The sequence below is a fragment of the Halteromyces radiatus genome (genome assembly GCF_025201355.1).
Source record: "Halteromyces radiatus strain CBS 162.75 chromosome Unknown BX664scaffold_7, whole genome shotgun sequence".
Lineage (NCBI taxonomy): Eukaryota > Fungi > Mucoromycota > Mucoromycetes > Mucorales > Cunninghamellaceae > Halteromyces > Halteromyces radiatus.
In genome coordinates, this window is record NW_026251693.1 from 212,620 (window position 1) to 236,999 (window position 24,380).

General features: G+C 31.9%; 9 protein-coding genes and 1 non-coding gene across 10 annotated transcripts; 4 read left to right on the plus strand and 6 right to left on the minus strand.

Moving 5' to 3' along the window:
* Positions 1–124: 124 nt before the first annotated feature.
* BX664DRAFT_380342 (amino acid/polyamine transporter I) lies at positions 125–3,789 on the plus strand (the record flags this gene model as incomplete). Its single annotated transcript, XM_051548896.1, has 6 exons — positions 125–294; positions 373–453; positions 539–1,027; positions 1,095–1,607; positions 1,688–2,065; positions 3,772–3,789. The coding sequence occupies exons 1-6, from the start codon at positions 193–195 to the stop codon at positions 3,787–3,789; spliced, it is 1,581 nt and encodes a 526-aa protein (XP_051397427.1). The 5' UTR covers positions 125–192.
* A 743-nt stretch (positions 3,790–4,532) lies between these two features.
* Positions 4,533–4,605, plus strand: BX664DRAFT_t100. The gene has a single exon. It is a non-coding gene; the product is annotated as a tRNA-Lys (tRNA).
* A 3,100-nt stretch (positions 4,606–7,705) lies between these two features.
* Positions 7,706–9,474, minus strand: BX664DRAFT_387919 (uncharacterized protein; the record flags this gene model as incomplete). Its single annotated transcript, XM_051549418.1, has 5 exons — positions 9,265–9,474; positions 8,624–9,201; positions 8,337–8,551; positions 8,161–8,259; positions 7,706–8,082 (listed from the first exon to the last, which is right to left on the minus strand). Exons 1-5 carry the CDS (start codon positions 9,424–9,426, stop codon positions 7,706–7,708), a joined length of 1,431 nt encoding a protein of 476 aa, XP_051397428.1. The 5' UTR covers positions 9,427–9,474.
* On the minus strand, positions 9,459–10,828 carry BX664DRAFT_387920 (uncharacterized protein). Its single transcript, XM_051549419.1, has 3 exons — positions 10,391–10,828; positions 10,085–10,333; positions 9,459–9,989 (listed from the first exon to the last, which is right to left on the minus strand). The coding sequence occupies exons 1-3, from the start codon at positions 10,785–10,787 to the stop codon at positions 9,763–9,765; spliced, it is 873 nt and encodes a 290-aa protein (XP_051397429.1). The 5' UTR covers positions 10,788–10,828; the 3' UTR covers positions 9,459–9,762.
* A 408-nt stretch (positions 10,829–11,236) lies between these two features.
* BX664DRAFT_339038 (uncharacterized protein) lies at positions 11,237–11,866 on the plus strand. The gene is made up of 2 exons (XM_051546554.1): positions 11,237–11,580; positions 11,655–11,866. Exons 1-2 carry the CDS (start codon positions 11,283–11,285, stop codon positions 11,798–11,800), a joined length of 444 nt encoding a protein of 147 aa, XP_051397430.1. The 5' UTR covers positions 11,237–11,282; the 3' UTR covers positions 11,801–11,866.
* BX664DRAFT_339041 (uncharacterized protein) lies at positions 11,849–13,031 on the minus strand. Its single transcript, XM_051546555.1, has 2 exons — positions 12,142–13,031; positions 11,849–12,091 (listed from the first exon to the last, which is right to left on the minus strand). Exons 1-2 carry the CDS (start codon positions 12,962–12,964, stop codon positions 11,973–11,975), a joined length of 942 nt encoding a protein of 313 aa, XP_051397431.1. The 5' UTR covers positions 12,965–13,031; the 3' UTR covers positions 11,849–11,972.
* Positions 13,032–14,695: 1,664 nt separating this feature from the next.
* BX664DRAFT_339042 (TatD family) lies at positions 14,696–15,868 on the plus strand. The gene has a single exon (XM_051546556.1). The coding sequence runs from the start codon at positions 14,716–14,718 to the stop codon at positions 15,748–15,750; it is 1,035 nt and encodes a 344-aa protein (XP_051397432.1). The 5' UTR covers positions 14,696–14,715; the 3' UTR covers positions 15,751–15,868.
* An 85-nt stretch (positions 15,869–15,953) lies between these two features.
* Positions 15,954–17,558, minus strand: BX664DRAFT_387924 (uncharacterized protein). Its single transcript, XM_051549420.1, has 4 exons — positions 17,139–17,558; positions 16,855–17,058; positions 16,559–16,762; positions 15,954–16,451 (listed from the first exon to the last, which is right to left on the minus strand). The coding sequence occupies exons 1-4, from the start codon at positions 17,473–17,475 to the stop codon at positions 16,108–16,110; spliced, it is 1,089 nt and encodes a 362-aa protein (XP_051397433.1). The 5' UTR covers positions 17,476–17,558; the 3' UTR covers positions 15,954–16,107.
* Positions 17,559–17,627: 69 nt separating this feature from the next.
* BX664DRAFT_339049 (V-type proton ATPase subunit B) lies at positions 17,628–20,004 on the minus strand. Its single transcript, XM_051546557.1, has 9 exons — positions 19,845–20,004; positions 19,722–19,777; positions 19,530–19,628; positions 19,295–19,466; positions 19,096–19,235; positions 18,814–19,022; positions 18,466–18,740; positions 18,216–18,403; positions 17,628–18,120 (listed from the first exon to the last, which is right to left on the minus strand). Exons 1-9 carry the CDS (start codon positions 19,927–19,929, stop codon positions 17,800–17,802), a joined length of 1,545 nt encoding a protein of 514 aa, XP_051397434.1. The 5' UTR covers positions 19,930–20,004; the 3' UTR covers positions 17,628–17,799.
* A 571-nt stretch (positions 20,005–20,575) lies between these two features.
* On the minus strand, positions 20,576–23,924 carry BX664DRAFT_316801 (elongation factor 2; the record flags this gene model as incomplete). Its single annotated transcript, XM_051542729.1, has 7 exons — positions 20,576–20,661; positions 20,729–21,236; positions 21,389–22,795; positions 22,876–23,370; positions 23,508–23,540; positions 23,718–23,719; positions 23,921–23,924. 7 exons carry the CDS (start codon positions 23,922–23,924, stop codon positions 20,576–20,578), a joined length of 2,535 nt encoding a protein of 844 aa, XP_051397435.1.
* Between the last annotated feature and the right edge of the window lie 456 nt (positions 23,925–24,380).

Consider the following 24,380-nt stretch of genomic DNA (forward strand, 5'->3'; position numbering starts at 1 on the left):
CATGAATTTTCTCAGGATCTCCTTTTGAGGTACCTTGGGGGTGTGAATTAAATGCTCCAATCAGCAACCAATCGCCCATTCAATTGATTAATTTTTTTCTTTTTTTTTTTTTTTTTTTTTTTTTGTTAAGCCTCTACATTATTTCTTTTTCTCTTTTTTCCTCTAAAAACATTTTGGTCTGATAATCTGACCATGGTAAATGATTATTATGACCGGAACAAAGACGATAATGAAACAGCTTTACCAAATCCACCTACTGAAGAAGAAATAATGGCTTCTTTTGGGTACAAGCAAGTATGTTTTATTTTATTTTATTTTATTTTATTTTTTTTAATGGAAGACTTCTCACCTTATTATCTTTTATAACTTCAGGAAATGAACAAGACAATGTCTACCATTAGTAATTTCTCCATTGCCTTTGGTTGTTGTTCCATCCTATCTGGTCTTACGCCTGTAAAAATATAAAACAATGTAATAATACTTTGTAGATAGGAAAAAACTCACATACTTTTATATATATATATATTATTGTAATTAGATGTGGGGTGATATCATGTTGATGGGTGGTTCCGTTGCTGTTATTTGGGGTTGGATACTTGTTTCTATCTTTACTTTTGGTGTTGGTTTATCACTAGCCGAAATCTGTTCTGCTTATCCCGTGACTGGAGGATTGTATATATGGGTGTCGCGTTTGGCTCCTCCGGAATGGGTTCCATTGGCGTGTTGGGTTACCGGTTATTGTAATTGGCTTGGATTGACAGTTGCTATCACTTCTGCTGATTTGGGTTTAGCTCAATTTCTAGCATCTGTTATCAGTATTCACAATCCAGAATACAATGTTGATATTTATTGGCAATATGGAATCTTTTTAGTCATTTGTTTTGTTCATGGTCTGATCAATTCTATTAGTGTCAAATATAATGGATTCTTCAATCAAACCTCTCTCTACTGGCATATCATTGGTACTTTACTGATTATCATTGTTGCTTTGATATTGACACCAAATAAAGCAAGTGCGAAATGGGTGGTAAGATGAATCATTTTTTTTTAAAAAAAAAAAAAGCTCATTTTATTCTCATTTTATTATTTTATAGTTTACCTTTTTTGAAAATGACACTGGTTTCTCTTCAAATGGGTATGCTTTTTTACTTGGTTTGTTACAATCACAATATACTCTCTCAGGCTTCGATAGTGCGGCTCAAATGTCTGAAGAAACGGTGAACGCTTCCAAGAATGCACCAAAGGGAATTCTTTATGCCATAGGAACTGCTGCCATCACTGGATTTGCTTTTATGGTCTCTGTCAACTTTTGTGTTCAAGATTTTCAGCAACAAATTGTAAATACAACCACAAGTCCTCAAATGACTCAAGTATTCTTGGATGGTGTTGGTTATTCTTGGACAATTGTATTCACCGTAATTATTATGGGTGCCATGTTTTTCAGCGGTTCTGCTTTGACTCTTGGTTCTTCTAGGATGGTTTTTGCTTTTGCTCGTGATGGAGCTACCCCTTTTAGTGATTACCTCTCTCGAATCAATCCTATTACGAAAACACCTATCTATGCAGTTTGGGCAAATATTATCTTCGCTATGGTCATCGGATTACTGGTATTAAAAAAAAAAAAAAAAAAAAAAAGGAAGGAAGCAACATAAAATTTACTTCTTTTTTATTTTCCTATTATTTTTAGTATATCGTCAATACAACTGCTTTCAATGCTATTGTATCTGTCAACACAATCGCATCATCCTTAGCCTACTTGATTCCAATTGCCTTACGACTGACAGTAGCTCGATCAACATTCAAACGAGGACCTTTTCACATGGGTAGTCTATCTAACATTATCAATTTCATTAGTTGTTGTTGGATCATCTTCACTTCCATCTTATTCGTTTGTCCAACTGAATATCCAGTTACAGCTTTAAATATGAATTATTCAAGTGTCATCTTTGTCTTTGTCATTGGTACCTCTGTCCTTTATTATCACTTCCGTGCAAAATCTTGGTTCCATGGTCCTGGCAATAGTATCGAATTACCAGCAGATGCTTACGAGTCCGAAACATATATAGTAGGTGATCAGTCGAAATCTCCAAGAGACTATGATAGTAGTGGGTTGACTGATCCAAGTCAATCATCATTATCCTTGAATGTATCCTATTCCATTGGTCATATTGTAGACGATCACGGTAAAAATAATAATAAAAAAAAAAAAGAGATATCTACTGGTACAAATTTATCATGCTTACTATTTTTTTCTTTTAGATCATTCCAACTTGCGGCCAAGAACTACCCATCAATAGAATTTCCTTTAAGATTATTATTATTATCATTATTTTTATTACTGTATTTTATCTACATCATTATCATCTCCTACTTTTTTTTTTTTTACTATTTGTGTATATCCCCCCTCTCTCTCTCTCTTCTTTTATATACTGTATGCTTTGATCTTTCATTCTCCCTCCTCTACTCATTTTTTTGTTTGCATTATTTATCTATTTGTATATATACCTGAATTATCGTGATGTGTATTTTTTTTTCCCTTCAATAAATATCATTTTTGTTAGAACGCAAATGGTTTGATTACTTGATAGATAACAGATGATGAAACGATTAGATGATGATTGATAATTGGTTCTTGGAAAAAAAATTATAAAATGATTCAAGTCACGGTATTACTATGATGATTATTGAAGGGGTACACTTTATTCAATAATAAATAAACGGATTCAAAAGTAAGATGTCGTAAAAATAGGAAATAAAATATAGGAGAGAAAATAGATGAAAAGAAGGAAAAAAAATGTTAATCGCATAATCAAATAGAGAATATATGAAGAAGAAAAAGAGTGATAGTAGTTCCATTGAGTATAAGAGATTTTTGAATAATAGAAAAAAATATATATATCTTTAGTCAACATATCCATTTTTTTTTTATTTATATTTATTTTAACTTGCCTGTATTAAAGTACATCCTCCTAAGAGGTGATAACATATTTCTATATGTTGCTGTTACAGTTTGATTATTCACTTTGAATTGGAAACACCAAAGGAGATTTCAAAAAGAAAAAAAAAAAGAAGAGAATGATTAATATACTATATCATCATCAATCATCAATCAATGTGTTTTGACGTACTTTAGAGCGATATCTGAAAAAGTGGGTAATGCAACATCCATTTTGGAGAAAACCAATATTTTATTTTACAATATCACGAAACTATTTTCTTGTGACCTGACAAAAAACGTTGAAAACACTGTAAAAACAACAATAGTGATTACGGTGGTTAGTACAAAAAAGAATCAATATGCTTTATTAAAAATAATAATAATAATAAGATATAACATTTTCTGTAATACAGTAAAAATCACTAGCTTCGATATGATCATCAATTAAAAAAAAAAAGCATCACTATTAAAGCCAAATGAGAGAAAGAGAGAAGTCAATCAAAAACCGGAAGAAAGCTATCAAAAGATACAGCCGTAAATCCATTCAATTTGTTGCGTATCTATCCAGTTTGATCATGTTTGTAAAATCCTGTGTATTTCTCCTGCTACCTATCCATCCAGTTTATCCAGTCGCATAGTCATCTAATTGTATTCTATCTACAAGAATATGTATAGGAATAAGAAAGTAAGTCAAGCAAACATCGATGTATATTAATTACAAGAAAGAGAGTAAAAGATAAAGAAGAGTAAAAAAAAGAAAAAAAAGAAAAAGAAAAAGAAAAAGAAAAAAAAAAGAGTTGCACTTACCAAAAAAATAAATCATGGTGTCAAAGGATGGCATTGATACATAGAAATATCATTGTCTTTCCAATATAGAGCTTGAGAGAGTAAGAAAAAAGAAAAAGATTATAAAAAAAAAAATAGATTAGCATTTTGCGTGGATATGAATTGATATGACTCTACCTTTTTCAAAATATAATATAAATAACAATAAAAGAAAGGTATTGAATACTATCCTATTGAAAAAAAGAAGCACCAAGAATATGAATCAAAAAAAGAATGATTTAAAAGGAAAAAAAAAAAAAAAAAGAATATAAAAAAGATAAATGAATATTCATAAAAATATATAAAAAAGAAAAGTTAGATTAGTAATAAAATAAATAAGTATTTAATTCATTATTTATGTATAAAATAATAATGAATATAATAATAATAATAATAATGTAAAAATAAAGTATAATGTAAAAAACTAAAGAAATGAGGATAAAAAAAATATAAAAATAAAAAAAAAGTGAATACATATGAATTCACTCTCTCATTTCTATATCCAATCATATTGCTCCATTTTTTTTTTTTTTTTTTTAGTCACTGTATTTTCAATTCCTTTCTTATGCTATAAATAATCATTCAAAATAAATAAAATTTTCAGAAAACATAAATAAAACTAAATCAATTCAAATCATGATGGTGATTTTTGTAAAAACCCAATCATCATTAAGAAATAAATAAAGAGATGAACTACTAAAAAAGGGAATCGGAGATCCACATTTGTGATGAGATTTATAATGATGATCTCGGTCTACGATACATATCAGCCTTGCTAGCTCAATCGGCAGAGCGTGAGACTCTTAATCTCAAGGTTGGGGGTTCGACCCCCCCGTAGGGCTTCTTTTTGTCGTTTTTCGCTATTAGTCGCAGTATGAAAATGTACCAATCAAGTTTGTTAAAGATTTTTTTTGTGGATGATTGTTTTATAAAATGATTGTTGGGTGATTTTTTGGTTTATAGGTTCAAAATTGAAAAAGTAATTCGGATGATTGAAAGAGAATAAGTTATTTAGTGAGTACCAGTACTTGATTACGCAAGCACACGTATAGTAATAGTAATAAAATAAAACAAAAAGTAAAGTAAAGAAAAATAAAGTCTTGTTCCAAATTTGGAAAGTAAAAGTAGAGTAATTTTTCTGACTTTTAATATAGAACAAAGTGAGCCAATCAAAAGTAATAATCCACAATACAATCAAGTAGGGATGAAAAGAAAAGATTTATTGTAAAAAATATAATATTTATTGACTAAAAAAAAAAAAGGAAAAGGATGGAGTATTTATACTATTTGGATTAAACAATAAAAATTATTAATGTACAAAATCTTGGATGTAAGATTTTGATAAAAATTTAAACAACGATGTTAAAAAAGACTAAGATTTTTTTTTTTTTTTTAAAAAAAATTCTTTTTTTTTTTTTTTTTCTTAACATCATACATCCCCAAGGGTCCACTTTTCTGATTTTTCTGATAAAGGCTGACACGTAGGCATTAGGTCTTTCAAAAGATGTTGTAAATAACATCTTCTTTCTTTCATATAATTCAGTCGCTTATATTTCCCCAATGGCTCTTCGAAATGGTCGTGAAGTAAGTTGATGACAAGTGGGAAGAGATTCTCCTTTTCTTCTTTCATTCATTTTTGTTGTTGTTCTTTCATTAGGGACATTTGATACAAGTATGAAGGGATCATCATTGACAACAACTGTTCGCTATCTTCAGTACTACAAGTAAACGGCGTTGTTGGTTGAAAGTAAGGGTTATTGTATACATTCTTGTTTTCAGTACACGCATCGGTATTGTTAGAAGGAAGCCCGTCCAGCAAGAAAAGGTCATTCAAACAGGTGGTATTGTTATTCATGGTGATTAATTGCTAATCCATTCCTTTTTTTTTTTTTTGAGGGAAATGGTGATCATGGATTATGATGTAGTATATGAAAATCAATGATGATCATTTCAAATAAAGATTTTTTTGATGATGAGTATTGATGATATTGATAGTGATGATTATTGAGGTACACGTCTCTTCTTTTTTTTTTTTTTTTTTTTTTTTTGTTTGACATAAGTGATTTTTTTGGTTTATAGGTTCAAAATAAGAAAAGTAAATGGGATGATTGAAAGATATTAAGTTAAATGGTGAGCACCAGTACTTGATTACGCAAGCACACGTATAAGAAAAGAGATAAAATAAAAAAGTAACGTAGAAGAATACAAGATCAATTCCATATTTGAAAGGTAAGAGTTTAATAAACTTGTTCTGACTTGATATAAAGAACAAAATGAGTCAATCAAAAGTAATAATCCATAAATACAATTGGGATGTAAAGAAGAGACGTTATTTAAAAAGATATAAAATATGTTGACCGAACTAAAAAAAAAAAAAAAAAAAAAAAAAAAAAAAAAAAAAAGGAAAAGAAGAAAAAGGATGGAGTATTTATACTAGTTATAAAATAAAGTTAAAAACAAAACGAAAATGAAAATGAGAATAAAAATAAAAATGAAAATATAAATAAAAAAATTCTTTTTTTTCGTTTTTCTTCTTTTCTTTTTTTTTTTCCTCAACAAAAGTAATTGGGATGATTGAAAGATAATAAGTTAAATAGTGAGCACCAGTACTTGATTACACAAGCACACGTATAAAAAAGGAGATAAAATAAAACAAAAAGTAAAGAAAAAAATAAAGTCTTGTTCCAAATTTGGAAGGTAGGAGTTTGATAAAATTGTTCCGTGTTGCTATAAGGAACAAAAGTGAGCCAATCAAAAGTAATAATCCACAAATACAATTGAGATGGGACGTCAAGAAGTTTTTATTTAAAAAAAATATAATATTTTTGAAAGACTGACTAAAAATGAGAAAAGAAAAAAAGGAAAAGTTGGGTTACTTATACTAAAAATACTATGATAAAAAAATATGGATATAAAGGGAATAGAAATATGGAGTTTTATTTTTTTTTTTTTTGGTTGTTTTCTTCTTTTTTTTTTTTTCTTCTCAACAGTAACTTGGGTGATGATTGATTAATAGAATAGATGGATGATAATATTAAAATAATAATATCTATGATGATCGATTTGTAAAAAGAGCAAAATAATATAAGATAAATTTAAATGTATTCCATATATGGAAATGAATGTCTTGATTATATGATCACTGATGACGATCAATAAAATAAAAGCTTGATTATTGCTTGAAAAGAATAAAATAATAATAAAACTTACGATGATTGATTCCTTAAGAGTGGCCAGGATGATTTGATTAAATCTTTTTAAAGTTTATTAAGAAAAAAAATTAAAGATCTGTTTGACCAAGTAAAAACTAGGCGCTATTAACAATAAAAAAATCCAAGTCAAACCGATAAAAAAAAAAAGATATAACTGGCGAGAATTGGTAAAATGAGAATATATATATATATATATATATATATCCAGAAAGTCAATGTAAATTTCATTGGCAACAATGGTGATTGTTTAATTTTGGAGAAGAAAAATCTATTAAAATATAACTAAAGAAAAATATAAATTATAAACACTAGTATAACAACTAACTATACAGCATCCTCCTTTTCATCATTATCATCAACAACAAGATGGATGCACTATTTCTACTAAGTTGGCGTAGCTGTCGTAGTAAATATGAATAGGAAATGTAGTAGCAAGATCGTAGTATAATATTTATGTCGCAACTAATAATGTGATCATAATCATTTTTTTAAGATAAAAAAAAAAAAGAATGTATGTCAGATAACATAACGCGGTCGTTATAAAGACAATCCTTACCTAACGTCAAAAAATATAGTAAAAAAGATAGAGAATTATCTCGTGAAAATAAAATACTGTATCATTATAGATTAATTGTTCATCAGGTTCCAACAAAAAAAGTTTTATTCTGATTAATCGGTATAAAAAAAGAAATCAAACGAGTGATAATAAAGTAAATAAACTACTAATAAACTATTCCCAATCACTATCACTATCATCATTATTATTATTGTTGTTGTTGTTATCATTGATTGATTGTTTCTTTCGTTCTTCTTCAGTTGATGTCTTGACCCAATCATCCGCATCTGTCTCTGATTTCAAAGGAGGTGATACAAGACTTGCTTCAGTTGATGGTGGTTCTGAGATGTTGCTAAAGTCAGTATCCGATTTGTTGGTATCATTATTTGTCTCATCCAATATCTGTGATGATGATGAACCTAAAACTGCCTTGTCCTTGTTCTTCTTTGTTGATGATGTGTTGTTATTTTGATCATTGGTTTGTGCTTTTTGGTAATTTGTATCTTCATCATCTGAATCCCATCTAAAATCATCCTCGTCATGTTCCGCACCTATATATATATATGTATATAAAAGAAAGAATTTATTATCAATATGGATGGTATTCAAACTATTACATTTATCATTACCTTTGACAATAAGTTGGCGGCGTTGTTCTTCTTGATCAATCTTCCAAGAATGATAGAAGTACCGTTGCCAAAATGTTGTATAATCCACCTTGAGTGGTACTAAAAAAATAAAATAAAATATCATCATTATCAAATAATATAGCCAAATAAAATACTGTATGTTTGTAATCACGTACCTAGATCATCCATGGTCTGTCGTAAATCAGGTGAATCATCCAGTAATCTTGCTATTTCCGAAGTATATTCTTGCACATTGAATCCAGAGTTGAAGGTTTCCAAGAGTTTAATTTGATCACTATCTTGATTCGCCATTAGAATATCCTTTGGATCTGCAAGTAAAATATCATGATCCGTTTGAAGTTTGGCAATGAGAGCTTCGGTACGATTGGCACTACAAAAAAAAAAAAAAAAAAAAGAAGGTTGAGATAAAAAAAAAAAAAACTATATTTCTTTTTGTTATTACAATATCCTTGGAGCATTTGTATTGGATTGACTAGTATTCTCTTCTTGTTGTGATTGTTGATTATCCTCTTGTACATCTGGTTCCAATACAGTAATAGTACGATTCAACACCTGAATAACTTCAGCACCAAACTTTTGCATATATAATTCCGCGAATCTTGTACCTTGATCCAATTCTTGTCGTAGTTCACCCAAGTTGATATTATCCGGAAGTTTGATCGATGTGAGTTGAGAAGGTAAAAAAGGTTGATTTTGTAATGTATCTGTGAGTCCTTCGCGGAGAGCTTTCAAGTTGACAGTGTTGATTTTTCCAAGTCCTTCTCGTAGTGAAGCAATAGATGATGCATAAATACTATTAGTATTGTTTGTATTATTTTCATTATCAACATCACGAGTAGATTGATGGGTTTCTACTGAAGTTGTTTCTTGTTGATTAGGTTCATCGTTATTGTTGTTGGTAATTGTTGCAGTAGAAGTGGTAGATTGAGAGAGTTGGTCTACAAGTTCATTTGAGTCTTCACGAAGAATATTAGCGAATTCTTGCAAATCCTTTTTAGTAACGTCCACAATGACTTCACTCTAAAAGATAGATATAAAAGGTTAGATAACAATATTGTTATATATATATGTTAATATATTTACCTGTTTTTTAACAGTATCCATCAAACTAGAGAAACGTTGACCCCAACCAAAATTTGTAAATGCCTGAATAAGAGGATCGTTCTGTTGATCATTTTCATTTATATTATTGTTGTTGTTGTTGTTGTTCACAGCTGAAGCAGTATATTGATAAATATCATCCATATTAGAATAAATTATTTACAAAATAGAAAGAAGAAAAAGGAAAAAAAGAAAAAAACCAAGGTAATGAGAAAAATAAAAGAGAAATAAGCGGTCCTTTAATAATGAAGTGTGTTTTTTTTTTGTCAATCAATAAGGATATAAAAAAAAAGTATAAAAGAATCAAGGGGTAGAAGGATATAATATAAAAAAAAAAACAATAACAGAGAATCACATATATTGGGGAATACTAAAAGATATATATATAAAAAAAAAATACTATACTACTTTCAATTTTTTGATTTTGGGTAAAAAAAAAAAAAACATGAAACAATGATATGTAGAGAATATCACATGCTTTCATTTATGAGATTCCGAATTATGAGCCACAGCAGCTTGTAAAAGAGCATTACAGGTTATTACTAACTTATCCATCACCAGTCTATGTAATTCATAATGACGATCCATTTCAATAGCCTTTGCCATTCCTTGTACAGCCATATTCCATGTTCTTTGACGAATTTGATAATTAGCATCCATCGCTTCAAGTCCAGCCAATGCGCATGATAACGAATAAGCCATGGCATCTAAAAACATATGCATACATATACATAAAAAAAAAGGAGAAAAAAAAAGTTAAACTACAAATGATCATTTGCACTCCCTTTTAGTTATCATTTACCAGGGATAGGACTTTTTTTGAATACATCAACACCAAATAAAGCAGCAGAGGTTACGATTTGTGTCAATCTTGATTTCAAACCAACATAGGATAAGGAAGTAAAGTCTTGATCATCATCAGCAATTTCTTGACAATCAGCAATAGCCATCATAGTTTCTTCAAAAGGTTGATCTAAATCCAATTGTTTACGATTTCTAAAGTCTGATAAACGATATTCCAATGCTAATTTCAATGTAGGATCTGATTCCACTAATAATAATAATAATAAAAGTTTAATATGTATAAAATAATAATAATAAAACTTACAAGGTAAAGAAGAAAGCATTCTATCAATACCCATAATATAAAGATCTTTTGCCATTTGATGATTTCCAGATTGATCCATTTCAGCAGCTATATGAAGTAAAGTCATAACTTGTTCAATTTGTTTTTTATCAATAGTAGATTGGGTAACAGAATTAGATAGAGTAATATCAGGTAAAAAATGAGAACCTTGACGCCATACATAATCAGATAATTGTGATAATTTGGATGTACCAACTACTTTTTCATAAGGAGGAGGAGGAATAGGAGTGAGAAAGGAATGAGTTTTTTCATTGGATTTCTTGATATCAGGTAATAAGGCAGAAGCCATATTAGTTAAAGGTGTACCAACAAGAGGAATCTTATCAGCATGAGAGATGAGGGAACCAAGACTAGTCATGGTAAAAATAAGGGGGAGGAAGGGGGGTATACAGGAACAATAAAGAAAAAAAAAATGGGAAAAGAAAGAGAAAAAAGAAAATGTTTAAACGCTGAGTATTTTTGAACATTAATTCCGTTCACGTGAATTAAGACAATGTATTGTTTCAAAATAAAAAAGTACCTGAATTGCAGAATGGATTTCCAATGGATTGGTTTTAGTAAGACAATGATTTGAACTCCATTTGTCCCACATATCATCATCATTTTTGTTACCTTAAAAACTTTTTCCTCAGCCTATGATCGGGTCATATGTTTTTTTTTTTTTTTGTCAATTGCTATAGTTTGATCCTTCAAAATCAAAGACAGTTCGCATGTACCACATTGTACAAAACAAAATGCAACACCTAAAGTTTAAAAAATTTCCCTCTTTTTTTTTCTTTTTTCTTTTTTCTTTTTTCTTTTTCTTTTTTTTTTTTTTTTTAAACGAAATAGAAAATAAAAAAAAAAAACAATCATGTCTAACACTGAATATGGAACTGTAAATACTCAAGATGAAGAAGCTCCTTTACTTCATACTCAAGTGGAACAAAGTCGTTGGGAATTCATCAAGGAAAAGTTGCATCTCCATGGTCATCGTGTATTGATTAGTTGGATTATTGTTCTTTCTGTTACTGCCGTACTTACTTTGAGTTTCCATTTTGCTTTGAAAGAACATCATCCTCCTGTTGAAGGTGATGATCTTTTGATTCAATGTGTATCCGATCGTAGCTGGTTTGTTGCTCTTCTCTTGTCTATCTTTGTTGGTCCATTTGGTAAGAAATAAATAAATAAAAATGGGGTGATGATTTTAATTGAATAATCATTCCTTTTTTTTTTATTTCTTTAGGTGTTGATCGATTCTATCTTGGTTATGTATTCTGGGGTATCATCAAATTGTTGACTGGTGGTGTCTTTGGTATCTTGTACGTTGTGGATATCATTTTGATTGCTTTGAATGTCTTGCCTGATCATTTTGGTTGTATCCTTCATTAGTGTAGTTTTATTTAAACAAAAATTGTATAATAAAGTATATATGAATGATTCTTTTTTTTTTTTTTATTATTATTATTATTGATTCAAAGTAAAATGTATATATCTAATAATAATCCGGTATAACTATCCTATACTATCTAAATAAATAAATATATATGTACCCAGGTCTAAACTATCGTCGTTTTGAATAAGGCCCAGTTCGTTCTTTTTCCTTCTTGAATTTGGTTTCCGCATTTCGATCCTTCCAAGTACTTTTTCGTAGTTTAATAGGCCGATTACCCACATATTTTCCTAATAGACAATGATGAGTTCCTTTTTTTTTTTTTTTTTATTTTATTTACCATTCATTTCGCGCCAAGCTTTAACAAAATCATTGGCATCCTTGAAACTTATGAATCCATAACCCCTAGACTTGCCAGTTCGTTTATCGCGCACCACACGAGCCTTGAGTGTTCCAGGATATTTCGCAAATGCCTTAAAAAGAAGTTCGTCCGTCACTTCATTTCCCAGGTCACCAGCAAATAATCGAAAATCATTTTCATCCCATTGTGCCAAGGATGGATCTTCCCAAGTTTCCCCAGCTGCATGTCGTAATATCGTCGTTTTCTTATGTTCCTTGTCACCTTTCTTTTTTGATTTTCCACCTGCTGGTGGTGCTGTCACTGTTGTTGTTGTAGGTGTTGACGGACTGCCTCCTAATGCATCTGTCCTTGAGTATCCCGCTGTGCTGTGTTCTGGTATATCTTCTCCATAATACTGATAATAAGCTAATTTCTTCCTTTGTGCTGCTGTTAGTCCATCCTTTGGTACAGTTGTCGTTTCTTCCCCAGTTGTTTCTTCTGATGGTAATGATCCAAATGTATGACTATACCTTGCTGTTGTACTGCCTTCACCATAATCGCCAGTTTGGTAGTAATCTGTTTGCTCATAGTAATTAGGATCATTGTAGTATTGTGAATAATCATAATCGTACCCTTGATAATATCCATCATATCCTTGCTGGTATCCTTCATAACCTTGTTGTTGATATCCTTCGTAACCTTGATAACTGCCATCGCCAGTTGGATAATAGCTGTTATATTGGTATTGTGCCGAGTCATAATTATTGCTCTTTTCTGATGGTTGTTCCGATGATCCAGTTTTGTGGTTTTGAATGTCACTCATTTTCTGTCAATATATCAATGTCGCAAAAAGGAATCTATTAAAAGGAAAGAGGAGCAAGAAAAAAAAAAAAAAGAAAAAGAGTTAAAAAAAAAGTGGCAGAAGAGAAAACAAAAAAAAATAGCCAATCTGGTGTCCACACATTTCAAATTCCGCATCTGCTCACTTACAAGATGATAGCGTAATGGATGATCGAATATGTTAAAGCCCTCCCTTTCATGTGAGATTCCAATCACATCAAGTAGAATACTTTCCCCCATCGAGAGAAATCAAATACCTGGTCACCGTCAAATCCAATGATTAATAGTTTTTTCTTTGTGGATTGCTCTTATTTTCTTCTTTTCTGCGAATGATTAGAGGCTTCTTTGCATCAGTGTCCGAATATATTTGCGATGATATATTTTTTTTTTATCACGGAAATGGATTATGGGAAAAAGGGTTTGATGGATGATTATCGCCACTTCTCATAACCTTCCTACCCCAAAAAAAAAGAAGTTACAATCTACACCTTTCCAAAAAAAAAAAATAATCCCGTTTGATTCAATCCATGGATTCACTTGGATTGCTCCCTTATTTACTCCATCAATAACATCACATGTCATCCTTTTTGCATTGATTCATCTATTCATTGATTCATTACTACTATCTTCAAAAAAGAGGGAATTTTAAAAAAAAGAATGAAGGAAAACAAAGAAAATGTTATCCATTTCCAGTTGATTTAGTATAAGAGGGATGATCCTCATTTATCCTTTTTCCTTTTTAAGCTCATCTCTCTTTCTTTCTTTCTTTCTTTTTTTTTTTTTTTAAACCCTCAAATGCGAATTTCTCTCTCTCATCCTTTTTACTAATATTTTTTTTTTTATCGATGCTACCAAGAAGTAACAAAAACAAGTAAGTAACAATTGCTATTATAAGATAACTATTTTCATCATCTAATATGAAATCATCATCATCATGTTAGGTTTCATCAAAAGTGGGTCAATTTCTGTGGTTATTTGGTGTCTCTATACTTTTTATTCAGGGCAAGAAGTTTTTTTTATCTATCGTGTCTGCCTGTCTGTTTTCCTTTTCTCCCGTCCTCCTTGTGTTGTCATTATCGTTTATATTGATGTGCGTTGGATCTAAGCTACCATCATACAAAAGAGCATTAGTTTAACAAGCGCCTGCCAACCAATACCAAGTCTCCGATCATCATGTTAGAACAGCAGTCTTTTCTTTTTCCTCTTTGCTTTATCGCCTTGATCGTAGTTAAAACGGTCATAGTTACATGTTGTGAGTAATCCTTTTTTTTTAATGATGATGATGTATTAACTGATATATATTTTTATTTATTTTCTAGATATGTTATCCCCTTGGTGTTCCAATTTGATTTTCCCCACACTCTCAATTTTATTTTCCCTCACTCCAAATTTTATTTTTTCTTTGTCTATATATTTTCTTTTTACTTTTTTGTCTCAATTTAAAGTGAATAAACTGTAATAAAAAAAAAAAAAAAAAAAAGAAAGAAAGTAATGATTCGTTTATATTTGTCTTTGTTGAATTGATGTTATAGTTTATGGTCATCTTTTCAATTTTTAAATTATATACAAAATGCTCATAAAAAAGTGCCGCTTTCCTCAAGCGAGCTATTCATTGGCTAAAAACTTTCCAGTGCAACTTTCAAAGGCAGGAAACAGCTCCTTTTTTTTTTTATTTCTCTTTCCTTTTCTTTTCTTCTCACCTTCTTTTTTTTTTTTTTTTTTTCAAATGTTACCATGTGTGGCAGTCAATCACAAACAATAACTTCTGATCCGATTTACGACAATACACTTATTGAAGAGTTTGATGACGACTGGTATGACTCTCTCTGTGATGCGCATTGTCACTTACATGATGATCAGCAACTTGTCAATGATATCCCAATAGTACGTACTGGTCATTTGACTTTGATGGGTGTACGATTGGACGATTGGACTTGTGTGGAGGAAGTGACGGCAGCATGCAACAATAAGAAGAAACAAAAGGCAGTTCCATGTTTTGGCATTCATCCTTGGTATACCTATCGACTAGAGACAGAGGATAAGAAGAGAACAGATGATCATTATCAAAGCATTCTAGAAGGACCTGATGATACTGAAAAACAAGAACTCATCTCACATTTGCCACCACCCACACCTTTTGAAGAATGGTATCATCAACTCAAACAACATTTATTACGGCATCCTACGGCTTTATTAGGCGAAGTTGGACTGGATAGGGCGGCACGATTACTCCCCAAAGGCGCGATTGAATGGCACGGTGTCAAACCAACGAACGTTATCTGTCATATTGATCATCAATACGCTATTTTGCAACAACAAATACAGTTAGCTGTGGATCTGGATCGAGCAGTTAGTATTCATTGTGTACAAAGCCAAGGACATCTATTGAAATTACTACAATGGACCGGACGGTATATCAAACAAGGAAGCAAATCAACAGAATTACGTGTATGTTTACATTCATTTGGCGGAAAAGCAGCAAGTTTGAATCAATTTTTAAAATTACCTCACATCGTTGTCTATGTTTCTTTTTCTATAGCCATCAATGCAAGATTGGGGTGGTCCAAGCTCTCTCAACTTATTCAAACTATCCCTGACGATCATTTACTCATTGAATCTGATTATAATACCCCTCAAGGTGTGGATCAAGCTATGGTGCATATAGCTTCTTTGGTTGCACGTGCAAAAAATTGGTCTCTCCATGATACTGTGCTTCGAACTGAACGGAACTGGCTCCGATTTACTGGTTTGGATGTATATAATAAATGATGTAGTTAGAATAAATTAGACTAGTGTTTATCGTATTTAATTGAATATTGATATCTCCTTTTTTTTCCAATATTGATGATGATGATTTGATTTTATTATTTGTAAATAAATAAATAAGAAAAAAAATTGTATGAAAGAGACATGTTGACAATATGGTTGATAAAAAAATATGTAATTTTATTAAAATGAATAATAATAAGGAGGGCGAGAAAGGAGATATAAAAATAAATAAATAAATATAAACAAGGAAATGATGTCAATAGATCAAAGATGTACCTAAACGAAATAATAAGAAATTATATAATAAAAATGTGTATATGTATATATTTGTAACTATGTATTTCCATCTATTCCTAACTATATCTTCAAGTCTTCTACAGCTACTATAGTGGATGCAACGGAATCCAATTGTTTTTCATTACCGGATTTGCTGCTGGATGGTGGCGATTGAGGAGGTGTGGTGATATCAAGAGCAAGTTGAGATTCAGGTTTGATGGGTGTTGTCGTAGATGATGATAATGGCGTAGGAGAAGGAGAAGTGATCGTCGTGCCACTCCTATCAGATGAACGCCGTTTCTTGTCTCCAGCATCGATCAATGGTTTTGCTTGTTCACGGTAGGATAACTTTTCGCTGAATATACGTTTTTCAGTTTCTTTTGGTTTGTAATGTATATTGTCCTTGGAACCTACTCTTGATTTCACTATAAATTTAATAATAAAAAGTAAATGTTCATCAGTTCATATTCATTCAATCAGTAATGTCACTCCCTCTTTTTTTTTTTTTTTATTAGCATTTCCTTTTTTGTACCTGAGGCGTAATGTGGAATAGGTTTGCTAATGATAGTCTTTTTATTTTCAGATTGGATTGATTTCTTACGTCGTTGTTCCTTGTCACCAGCATCAATCAAAGGTTTTGCTTGTTCCCTATAAGTGAGTTTTTCGTTGAATATCTGTTTTTCAGTTTCTTTTGGTTTGTAATGGATATTATCCTTGGATCCCACTTTTGATTTCACTACAAGTTTGATGATAATAAGGTTGACCACAATTAGATCGTTTTCGTTTTCTCCTTTTTTATAAATATTTCCTTTTTCTTTTTTTTTATACCTGAGGCGTAACGTGGTTTGGGATGATTGATGATGATCTTTTTGGGTTCAGATGGGATTGATTTTTTGCTTGATTTTTCCTTGTCACCAGCATCAATCAAAGGTTTTGCTTGTTCGCGGTAGGATAACTTTTCACTAAATATGCGGTTTTCAGTTTGTTTTGGTTTGAAGTGGATGTTGTCCAGAGATCCCACTTTTGATGTCACTACACATTGGATTATAAAGTGTAAATATCAATATCAACATCTAACCAATACTAATTTTTTTTTGTTCATTTTGGAATACCTGAGGAATAGCGTTGTTTGAGTGCAGATACACTTGTTGCTCCAGGTTGTGATAGGGATAATCTCTTTGCAGAACTACCTTGTGAGCCAGTAGGAGAACGTAAACCCGTGGGAGAGCGCATACCTGTAGGAGAGTTTAAGCCTGAGAGAGGATTTGAGTTGGTAGGTGAAGAGACAAGTGACGAGGTGGAGGATACCGAATGTCTACTTGTTCTTGTTGAACTAGTATTGGAACTGGTAGTATTACTGTTGTTTGCACTTTTAGTAACTGATTGTGTTGTCGTAGTTAAACCAGTAGATCGCTGTGGTTTTTTGCTGGCGCAAGAAGAGATTGGCATGTTGAGAGTTGAGAATGCGTGTAAAACAAGTAAAGACGTAAGAGAGAGAGAGAGAGAAATAGAGAAAGTAAGAGTTGGAGAAGAAAAAAAAATAAATAAAAAAAAAAAAAAAGAAAAGAAAAGGAGAAAGAAAGAATTAAAAAAAAAAAGAATTTTATATTCAAATTGGGTTGTTTTTATTGTGAGTTTTCGTAGCAGTGGGACAAAAAAAAATAATAATCAAAGGGAAAATTTGTACAACAAAAACTTAATATGATAACAATAAACTAACTACGCACGGCACATATCTATCCATGATTACCTAGTTTTTCAGTTACAAAGATCCTATTGTTCTTCTTCTTCTTCGGTGGTATCAAAGACACCCTTGGATCGTTGTTTTGCCTTGCTACGATCACGTTGATAGTATTCAGCCAATACCTTTTGAGGGATACGATTCAACAATTCCTTGGGGAAGATACGGAGTAAGGACCATGCCAAATCCAAAGAATCATAAATAGTTCGAGATTCATAAGCACCTTGAGCAATAAACGTTTTTTCAAACTTTTCCAAGAATTCCAATGACAGTTTGTCTTCTTGATTCAAAGCTTCTTCACCCACCACAGCTTTCATAGCAGCAGCATCACGACCAATGGCATATTTGGCATACTAAAAAAAAAAAAAAAAAAAAAGGATGAGACAAGATGATTTTCATATATTTATAACAACAAATAAGTGCCTCCTTTTTTTTTTTTTTGACTTACCAATTGATTTGAAACATCACCATGATCCTTTCTTGTCATACCTTCACCAATGGCAGACTTCATCAAACGAGACAAAGATGGGAGAACATTGATAGGTGGATAGATTTGTCGATTGTAAAGTTGACGATCAACAAAGATTTGTCCTTCAGTGATATAACCAGTTAAATCTGGGATTGGATGGGTAATATCTATTCAAATGATAAAGGTAAGTTTTTCATAAGAAATTATAATATATATATATATATATTACCATCGTTGGGCATAGTCAAAATGGGGATTTGAGTAATAGAACCATTGCGACCTTCCACACGACCAGCACGTTCATAAATGGTAGATAAATCAGTATACATATAACCAGGATAACCACGACGACCAGGAACTTCTTCACGAGCAGCAGATACTTCACGCAAGGCATCAGCATATGAACTCATATCGGTCAAGATCACCAAAACATGTTTTTCCAATTGATAAGCGTAGTATTCAGCGGTTGTCAAGGCCAAGCGAGGGGTAATGATACGTTCAATACTAAAATATAATTAAATAAAGGAAATTATCAATAAATAATAATAAATAAAAGATAACTAATAATGTTACTTACGTTGGATCATTAGCCAAATTCAAGAAAAGAGTCACACGTTCCATAGATCCATTTTCTTCAAAGTCTTGTTTGAAGAATCGAGCAGTTTCCATATTAACACCCATAGCACCAAACACAATAGAGAAATTGTCTTCATGACCATCATGAACATCCTTGGTAGGAGCAAGTTTTTGAACAAGACCTGCTTGACGGCAAATTTGAGCAGCAATCTATAAAGTAGTAACTAATTAATCATATCTTTCTTTTATTATTTTTATCGTTATCATTTTTTTTTTTTTTTACTTCATTGTGAGGTAAACCAGCAGCAGAGAAAATGGGAATTTTTTGACCACGAGCAATAGAGTTCATTGTATCGATAGCAGAGATACCAGTTTGAATCATTTCTTCAGGATAAATACGAGAGAAAGGGTTGATGGGAGAACCTAAGAAAAAAAAATAAAGATGAATTTTCCTAAGAGTATATCATTTCATTTCTACTTACCATTGACATCCAAATAATCATCAGCAAATACTTTAGGACCTTTATCAATAGGTTTTCCAGAACCATTGAATACTCGACCCAACATATCTTCAGATACAGGGATTTGTAGAGTATTACCAGTGAACTTGACATGAGTTTTTTTGGCATCAATACCAGGAGTTCCTTCAAATACCTAAACACAAATAGATTTTTGTCAATAACCTTTCTCCTATCCATTTATTATTATATTAATTACCTGTACAATAGCCTTGCTACCTTGAACTTCAAGTACTTGACCTGAACGAGTAGAACCATCGGGAAGAGTCAAGTCAACAATTTCAGAAAACTTGGGGAACTACATACAGATGTTTTTTTTCTTTTAGTATAAAAGACATCCTCTTTTTAAATGATATATTATTTCATCCTTTCCAACTTTTTTTTTTGTTACCTTCACGTTATCAAGAATAACAAGTGGACCATTGACACCAGTGACTGTACTATAGTCTAAAAGAATGAATAATATATAAAGGATGAAAGTGAGCGAAATGTTAATAATTCTTTCTCGTTTTACCTAGTCGTGGTTTAGCAACAAAGTCTCTTGTCACAGCAGATTTGTGTAATTCAAAAGCTTCACGAGCAGAAATTGGTTTTGCCATCAAAATATAATGTTAATAGAAAAGAAAAAAAAAAGGTATAATAACAAGAAAGATGAAGAAACGTAAAAAAAAAAAAAAAGAACGTAAAAACAACAAAAATTGAAACACAAAGGGATAACGCGGGTCTTGAAAACAAACGGAAATTCAACAAGTGCCTGCTTTCCATTCATACTGATGGAGATAAAAGATCATCATCAAGTTTCTCTAAACCAAAAGAAAATATCATCCAATTAGTATAATGCTTAATAGTTCAATTATCTAATCAATCTCCTTTCTAATAATATCCTCACGTTATTCAAACAAATCCTGTATTATCAACCTTTAATCCTTTTTTTTTGAAAGCATTTACCACTGCATAAAGAAGGTGATGGTTATGTTGGAATAATTTAATTATATCATAACATTACATCAATCATCCACTGTATTCAATGACTTCATTCCTTTTTTATTTTTATTTTGGCAACAATATCTAAATAGAATATAACTAAACTAAAAAGAGAAAAAGGAAAAAAAAATAAAGACATTAAAAAAAAAGCGAGAGAGAGGGAGAGAGAGAGAAAAAAAAAAGATAAATCAAAAGCAAAACAACTATATAAAATAAAGCTATCTAAGAGATGAATGTCTTTATCCAATTGCCCAACTTGTTTTATAACTTGTCATAGTATTTGTCCAAAGAAGGAATGCTTTCAGCCAAACCCTTTCTCTTACGTACGGCAGCGATGATGTCAGACACTAAAACACAAAAAATGAATTATATCAGTCATTAATAATAATATATTTTCACTTAATATATAATTACCTTTGTTTCCAGGTTCCATAGGATCACCAGTCATTTCTTGCCAATGATCAAACACGGCTTGAGGGAAGGCTTGACCAGCAGTAGCAGCACGAAGATCAGTAGTAAAACCAAACGATTCATTGATAGGAAGATGGGCTTTGATGTTCATTATAGGAGTACCAACACGTTGTTCTTCATTTATCACCACACCACGACGGCGATTCATCACACTATAGACACCACCAATGGCTGTTTCAGGACATTGCACTTCCACAAGGTATACAGGTTCTTGAATACCAGGGTTAGCTGTTAGTACAGAGGCATAGATCACACGACGACAAGTAGGAATGATTTGACCACCACCTCGATGAATGGCATCCGCATGTAAAGCAACGTCCAAAATGTTGAATCTACATCCACGTAAACTTTCTTCAGCCAAAGGTCCTTCCTTGGTAGCCCATTGGAATGCAGCAACACATGAATCCTTGATTTCATTTAGGTATTGGACAGCCTTGGTAGTATCCACCAACTAAACAAAAATCATATATCACAATAGTAATAATAATAATAATAATAATAACAATAATAGATTAGTCTCTTTGATATCCATTCTCTCTTTCCTTTTTTTATTGTACTCTTTTTTTTTTTTTTTTTTTTTTTTTTTTTTTTTTTTTTTTTTACCAAGTTTGCACCCATTGCTTCAGGACCAAAACACCAGACTTTTCGTGCTTCATTGACATCCCAACCATGCTTATCGGCCATTTCACGAGCACGAGTCTTGAAATCATCACGAGGACCAATTTCACCTTTTTCAATAGCCAAAGATAGTTCTTCATCCAAAGGAGCAGCACGCATAAAGATACGATTGTGTTTGTTAGGAGATTTGGATAGACATGTAATGGAGGATTCACTAGTAACAGTTTCACGGTATTGAACCACAGGATCACCTTTTTTCAGTTCTACTTGAGCATGATCTTCTTCCAAATCCTTGAGACAGATTTCTAAATGTAATTCACCAGCACCAGCCACGATATGTTCACCAGAGTCATTGGTAAATGTCAATACACAAGGATCAGATTTTGCCAAGCGTTTCAAACCTTCTACTAATTTAGGCAGGTCGTTGGCGTTCTTGACATCCACCGCCACTTGCACTACAGGAGAGACAGAGAACTTCATAACCTTCATGTTGTGTGCAACTTCAGACGTACTGATAGTACCAGATTTCACTAAGAATTGATCCACACCAACGAGACCAACAATATTACCAGCTGGACAGTCATCGATGGCTTCAATGTAACGACCCATCATCAAAACAGTACGTTGGATAGACTTGATAGCCAAATCGGTCTTGCCACCAGGTTGATAATTAGGACCCATGATGCGTACCTTGAGACCAGCACGAACAGTACCAGAGAATACACGACCAAACGCATAGAAACGACCTTTGTCAGAGGTAGGCACCATCTTGGAAACGTATAACATCAAAGGACCATTTGGATCACATTGACGAATACCAACAGCACATTCATCATCATGAGGACCTTCATACAAATTGGGTACACGGTAAGCTTGAGCAGTCACTGGGGAAGGTAGATGAATACAAATCATTTCCAAAAGGGCATCACCACAAGGTAAGAATTTTCGCATGACGACCTTGAGTAAAGGTTTTCCTTCCAAATCCTTTTCTTCGGGCCTAAGGACAACATTCAATTTTGATAAAAGAGTTTCAGTTTGTTCTTTCTTGAAGTTCATCACACTATCGAAAATCTTGTAAATAGGATCCAGAACAAACATGTTGAAGGCACGTTCTAGGGAATTTCCATCTGCATCCGTACTGTGGCTGGTCCATTTCTTGGTTTTTGGATTGAAGTAGTTTTCACCCCAAAGTTTGCCCATCATACGTTCTCTGTCAACACCAAACTTTTGTGAATATCGTACAGCAAATTGACGAAGAGTGAAACCCCAACCATGTAAACCAGAGGCAAAGGCAACAGTACCACGATCAGGATAAACTTGAACATCACCAAGAGCATCATCCAAATAGGTAGATATAATGACATTAACGGATTCAATAGTACGAGAAAAAGTCTATGTCATTAAAAAAAAAAAAGAGAGAATCAGAGACTAGTTTACATTCCTTTTTTTTTTTTTTTTTTTATAATAATTACATTATATAATTCTTCTTTGCCAAGTTGAAGTTCCAATAAGGCACGATCCATCTTGTTGATGACCAAAATAGGCTTTATACGTTCAGTTAAAGCTTGACGCAAGACAGTTTCGGTTTGTACACAAACACCTTCAATACAATCCACCACAACAAGGGCACCATCAGTGACACGAAGAGCAGCAGTGACTTCAGAAGAGAAATCAACGTGACCAGGAGAATCAATCAAATTGATCAAAAAGGAATGACCATTCGTTTTCTGATTCTTGATTTCCTTGATATCATCTGGGGTTTCCAAAGCAAAATACATAGAAATGGCAGTTGACTTGATGGTAATACCACGATCTTGTTCATCTTGACGTGTATCAGTAAAACGCATATCACCAGCACGACCAGCAGAGATAATACCAGCCTTGGAAACTAAAGAATCGGTCAAAGTAGATTTTCCATGGTCCACATGAGCAATTACAGACATGTTACGTACATTGGTGGTACGATTCTAATAAAATAAAGAAAACGCATGAGTTTTTTTTTTTTGTGTTTTTTTTTTTTGGGGGGGGGAAATAAATATAAATAAAAAGTGAATAGAAGCACTATGATAATAATAAGACGCGTTTTTTTTTTTGTTTTGTTTACCATCAATTCACGAATTTCTTCGATTGTAAAATTCTACATATGAGAAAAAAAAAAAAAAGAGATATGAGAATGTTTCATCTGACGTGAGAGGGTACGTTCACACACACACACATATATAGATATATACAGAAAAATAATAAAAAAAAATCAGAGTATTCCCACGCGGGTAAACTCTTCATTCTATAAAATAAAATAAAATAAATTACTTACCACTATATATATTCATAATATAAAAACCAAAAATAAAGGTAAAAACATGGAAGATCAATGAGAGAATTCATTATAATAAAAAGAAGAGGAAAAAAAAAAAAAAAAAAAAAAGGAAAAGAAAGAAAGACCAAAAAAAGAAAATGAGTTTAAATTTATTATATATATATATATATATATTTATGCGACATTCAACCTCCACTTACCCATTGTATACTGTTATAGTAGGACACTTGGAATGGAAAGGGTAGTAGTAGTAATAAGGTAGTTTGTTGAAGAAAGAAAAAAAAAGAATGTATTTTGGTAAAGAAAAGAGAAAAAGAAAAGAGAAAAAAAAAGGGAGAAAAGAATTTTTTTCTCATGACCCTTTTTATTTTCATTCTAGATGACTGGTCTAACAACCCGCATTCATTTACTTTTGTCACATAAAAAAAAAACAATATTAGTTTTTATTAATTTTCACTTTTTTTTCCTTCTTTTTACTTGTCGTAGTAAGACATATGATGATGATGATGATAATGATAATGATAGGTTATAAAAAGATATTTTCATCATTACCGCAGTAGAATCAGACGATGAACATACTGTCAAAGGAATGAAGACGCGTTGGTTGGAATAAAAAAAAAAAACAAGATTGTTTACGTAGTCCCACGCTTATTCGTTCTC

Coding starts and splice junctions, on each gene's coding strand:
- BX664DRAFT_387920 (XM_051549419.1), bottom strand. CDS start 10,787: ATGACTAGTCTTGGTTCCCTCATCTCTCATGCTGATAAGATTCCTCTT. Junction 10,334..10,390: donor AATGCTTTCTTCTTTACCTT/GTAAGTTTTATT, acceptor TATTATTATTAG/TGGAATCAGATCCTACATTG. Junction 9,990..10,084: donor CAAAAAAAGTCCTATCCCTG/GTAAATGATAAC, acceptor ATATGTTTTTAG/ATGCCATGGCTTATTCGTTA.
- BX664DRAFT_339038 (XM_051546554.1), top strand. CDS start 11,283: ATGTCTAACACTGAATATGGAACTGTAAATACTCAAGATGAAGAAGCT. Junction 11,581..11,654: donor TATCTTTGTTGGTCCATTTG/GTAAGAAATAAA, acceptor TTATTTCTTTAG/GTGTTGATCGATTCTATCTT.
- BX664DRAFT_339041 (XM_051546555.1), bottom strand. CDS start 12,964: ATGAGTGACATTCAAAACCACAAAACTGGATCATCGGAACAACCATCA. Junction 12,092..12,141: donor AGCTTGGCGCGAAATGAATG/GTAAATAAAATA, acceptor ATTGTCTATTAG/GAAAATATGTGGGTAATCGG.
- BX664DRAFT_339042 (XM_051546556.1), top strand. CDS start 14,716: ATGTGTGGCAGTCAATCACAAACAATAACTTCTGATCCGATTTACGAC.
- BX664DRAFT_387924 (XM_051549420.1), bottom strand. CDS start 17,475: ATGCCAATCTCTTCTTGCGCCAGCAAAAAACCACAGCGATCTACTGGT. Junction 17,059..17,138: donor CAAACAACGCTATTCCTCAG/GTATTCCAAAAT, acceptor TCCAATGTGTAG/TGACATCAAAAGTGGGATCT. Junction 16,763..16,854: donor CAAACCACGTTACGCCTCAG/GTATAAAAAAAA, acceptor TCAAACTTGTAG/TGAAATCAAAAGTGGGATCC.
- BX664DRAFT_339049 (XM_051546557.1), bottom strand. CDS start 19,929: ATGGCAAAACCAATTTCTGCTCGTGAAGCTTTTGAATTACACAAATCT. Junction 19,236..19,294: donor TGATTATTTGGATGTCAATG/GTAAGTAGAAAT, acceptor TTTTTTTCTTAG/GTTCTCCCATCAACCCTTTC. Junction 18,404..18,465: donor TTTGACTATGCCCAACGATG/GTAATATATATA, acceptor TCATTTGAATAG/ATATTACCCATCCAATCCCA.